The sequence below is a fragment of the Postia placenta genome, assembly GCF_002117355.1.
Source record: "Postia placenta MAD-698-R-SB12 unplaced genomic scaffold POSPLAscaffold_115, whole genome shotgun sequence".
In the NCBI taxonomy this organism is placed as follows: domain Eukaryota; kingdom Fungi; phylum Basidiomycota; class Agaricomycetes; order Polyporales; family Adustoporiaceae; genus Rhodonia; species Rhodonia placenta.
In genome coordinates, this window is record NW_020169946.1 from 1 (window position 1) to 3,724 (window position 3,724).

Sequence of the window (3,724 nt, forward strand, 5' to 3'; positions counted from 1 at the left end):
TGATGAAACGCTTGTTGATGAACTTCGTAGTGGCTCCGCTGTCCACCATTGCAACTATATCTTTGTGCTGTCTTTCTCCTTTAAGGCGCACCGGGATGTGGAAATGTTGGGACCCATGGTCTAATTCGTACACATTTGCGGTCGCCAATACATTGTACAGATTATTATTACGCGGCCCGACACGTGCGGCACAAAGCGCGGACCGGATCAAAAAGACTCCTCCTTGAGCGCTCGGTAGTGCTCCAACTCCTCGCGCATCGACTTCATCTGTGCTATTAAGTCCGCCAGCTCGGAACTTTCCGATTTCGCTGAAGCGGCGCTTATACTCGCCGAGGATGAAGCGACAGGGGCGCTTGTCGCTGCCTGGGTCGAACCCGAGGCAACCGTAGCCCGCGCATCGGCGCGTTTTGTGTAAGGCTTGTCCTTACAGTAGGGGCACTCGAAATGTCGGTACCCTTGCTTCCCACAGCCGAAGCATGTGCCGGGGAAGTCTCCTTTTCCGACGGCCACATTAATGCTGGCCGAAGCTGCATGCGTCGAGGGTGCACCACCACGTGCCCCTCCGCGCCCTCGTCCTCGAGCCGAGAAGAAATTGTTCAACTCGGGCCGACGGGCCCGGCTGATGTCGAGGATCTGTTCGACCTCAGTGGCTCGCTTTTCAGCGGTTCGCCACGTGGTGAAGGTCTCGAGCTCGATCTTGCGATATACGCGGGAGGGGATGCCGCTCAGGTACTTGTCGCGTAGTTCCAGGTCCCCATACCTGGAACGGTCCGCCGGACCCTTGAACAGTGCGGAGAACTCTGCAGCGGTGCGTTTTTTGCGGACCGATTTGTCCGCGCAGAGCTTCGCCAGCTCTACTTGTGCTGCTGCCGCATCGTCGAGATTTCCGAAGCGGGCCTTAAAGGCAGCGGTGAAGGCCGCTTCGTTCCTGAAGGGGGTCGTGACCCCTTGTACTCCCATCTGCACCGACGCGAGTTGGGCGAAGTAGGGCGTGGCCCAGGCGCGGGTGTCACCATCAAGCAGGCTTAACGCAACTTGTACCTTAAGTTCAATGGTTGTCAACGACGTGTTAATCAACCAGTAGATACGAAGTTGCGACAAGAACCTGTCGCATTCGATGACGGTTTTGCCGTCATAGCGGAGGGGGAGGAGGAGCTTCAGGGTCTCCTTGTCGGGGGCGGCTGCAGGGGAGGACATTATCGGCGTTGGGGGGGACAGAGGACGCTGCGGGGGCGGAGGCGGCTGTGGTGGCCCTCCGCTGGTCGAACTTCGAGAGGAGCGAGTGTTCGAGCGGCCTCTCGGCGGAGTCGGCGGTGAAGGCGCCGAAGGAAGTTCGGTGGGGGGGTCACGTACGTCAGGGACTGCTGACGCGGGGGCGACCGCTGTCGGCGAGGCGGACCCAACAGAATCCTCGGACTCGGACTCCGAGACTCCTTCTTCACTGTCACCCTCCTCAGGCTCAGGCTCTGACGCAGGGTCTGGAGGGAGATCTCCTCGCGTTTGACCTGGATCGACGACAGTTTGAGGGAGGCGGGAGCTGGGGGAGACAGGGCGAGAGTGCCTCGAGGCAGATCGAGATGCAAGGGTGCTTCGAGGGCCGAGCGGATGTTGTGCTCGCCGGATTGCCTTGTAGTGCGGGTAATCTTCCGCGATCGATCGGGGTGTCCGGTTGGGGCACGGCTGCTGCTCACAACGGTAGATGACAGTCTCAGGGCCGTCTGGGATGTAGACGTCGATGAGGTCCTGAGAGTCAAATGCGTGAACTTGGCCTTGACAGGCAGCCACGTTGGATGGGGGAAGGACGGGAAGGTGCGCGTACTACGAAAGGCCGTGTTACTCTAGCTTACACCTACGGCGCCCGAAATGACACTGAGATTCACAGTTCACGTAGGGCCCAATACTGCTTTTGACTATTATGCAGCAGGAACCAAGGCTACGCGTCCGTGAGGACAAGTACCGCTCACTGAAGCGCAGGTACTGAAGAGTTCGTTTCTCTAGTGTTGGCGATGTATAGTAGGCTATCTACATATCGTAAGGTATAGTGAGGGTGCGCACCACCCGACCTATAGGAGAGGAAGTGAGTGTATGGGTTCCGAAAAAATGCCGGCAGCAGTGAGGAGTTTCGACCTAATGTCGCGACTTAGGGTCGAGCGACAGGGGAAACACAGACTTGGAAGGATGCTGGGGGCGTTTGACTGGGTCTTACCAAAGCGATGGTGAGCAAGGCTCAAACCTAAGGCTAGGGACAAGAAATGTATTAGTTAGTAAAGGGTAAGTAAGGATACATGGAAGCTTACTGACCTAGGGACAAGAGGTCAAAACTGAGGTCCCTAGGGCAGCAGAGGCCGGCTTATATACATGGGGAGATTAGGGCAGGCTGTGCGCGTTGGTCCGTGCGTGCTGGTCCGTGCACAGCATGCCGACGCGGCCCCGGGGGCCGGTGAGTCAGAGCGGCTGTGTCAGTGGAGCCCGAGCTGTGCTGCGCACTGCCGCCCCATCTAATCTAATCGTACAGTAGATAACGATGCGTCCATATCAGGCATGTAGTACAGAGGTTGTAGGTTCGAGCCCGCGAAAAGGAACAAATTAAAAAAACAGCTAGACGCTGTACCAACTCGTGACATCTACTGTCCATCTGCTTCTGCAAGCAATGGCAGACAGCGATGGCCTCTGCACCCTATTGTAACACGATACCAGTAGATTCTGACCATTAGCCATGGAGCTGTATACAACATAACCTTTCTGAGCAGGATGCATATATTGTCGATCACCGACCATCGTTGGTAGACAAGGGAGGGGATCAAGTGTCCACTCAGTAGCCCATCTCTGATTGGCTACCCATTACCATCTCTGATTGGCTGCCCGTTGCCGTCTCTGATTGGCTGCCCATTGCCGTCTCTGCACCACTGCCAACTCCTGCAGCGAGCTTCTGCCCCACTTTGCTGAAGTGTATACTTTGCAAGGGGAGGTCTATTAATATTGGTTTTGCTGTGATCCCAAACCATACAGGCATCACGATCAGTCACAATGGCGCTACACATGAGAATATCACTTGTGTATCACGCCATGTCATCCTTCACGTACCTGTGTGTGCCTTACATGAAACCATAACAATGGTCTCGCTAGCTCACCCGTGTTTTCTGGGCTGTCTCTCAAGCTTTGAATATGGTTGATCTACATTGATATCACAAAACCTATAAACCCACCTTATAGCTTGATGGTAAGGGGGGGAGATAAAGCACTTAAGTGTGGGGGAGGTAATGCTGTTAAGTGCAACAACGAAGTGAATAGAACTGGGGAACAGGGTGCCCCAGGATGCTGCCTTATATACATGAGGGAAAATCCCCCAGGGACCGGTAATGAACCCCTGGTACCTAGCTGGGTAAGGATTACTAAGTATCATGTGCTCTATGATGTCATATATGATGTTATAGTCTGGCCCTGCCCTGCCCTGGGCCTAGGGTCCAGAATTGACCGGCCTATGGCCTAGTGCCTGAGCCTAGCTCCTACCTATGATGTCAGAATGATGTCATGGTCCAGAAGGAGCCTGGTTTCTATCTAGAAAAGGTCCGGCATCAGAGTCCAGCCTGATGTGTCCAGAACAAGATCATGTGTCGCTTATTTAAGCGGATAACCCCTTAGATATGCAGTTGTACCCATATGCGGATGGATAAGTATGGATAAGTCCCTATACCCTTTGATATGTCCGCAGAAATAGCGGAAA

General features: G+C 54.8%; 1 protein-coding gene across 1 annotated transcript; it reads left to right on the plus strand.

Moving 5' to 3' along the window:
* Positions 1–1,051: 1,051 nt before the first annotated feature.
* POSPLADRAFT_1161828 (hypothetical protein) lies at positions 1,052–2,547 on the plus strand (the record flags this gene model as incomplete). Its single annotated transcript, XM_024487702.1, has 9 exons — positions 1,052–1,080; positions 1,139–1,349; positions 1,458–1,695; positions 1,778–1,809; positions 1,925–1,974; positions 2,037–2,077; positions 2,145–2,216; positions 2,372–2,440; positions 2,516–2,547. 9 exons carry the CDS (start codon positions 1,052–1,054, stop codon positions 2,545–2,547), a joined length of 774 nt encoding a protein of 257 aa, XP_024332765.1.
* Between the last annotated feature and the right edge of the window lie 1,177 nt (positions 2,548–3,724).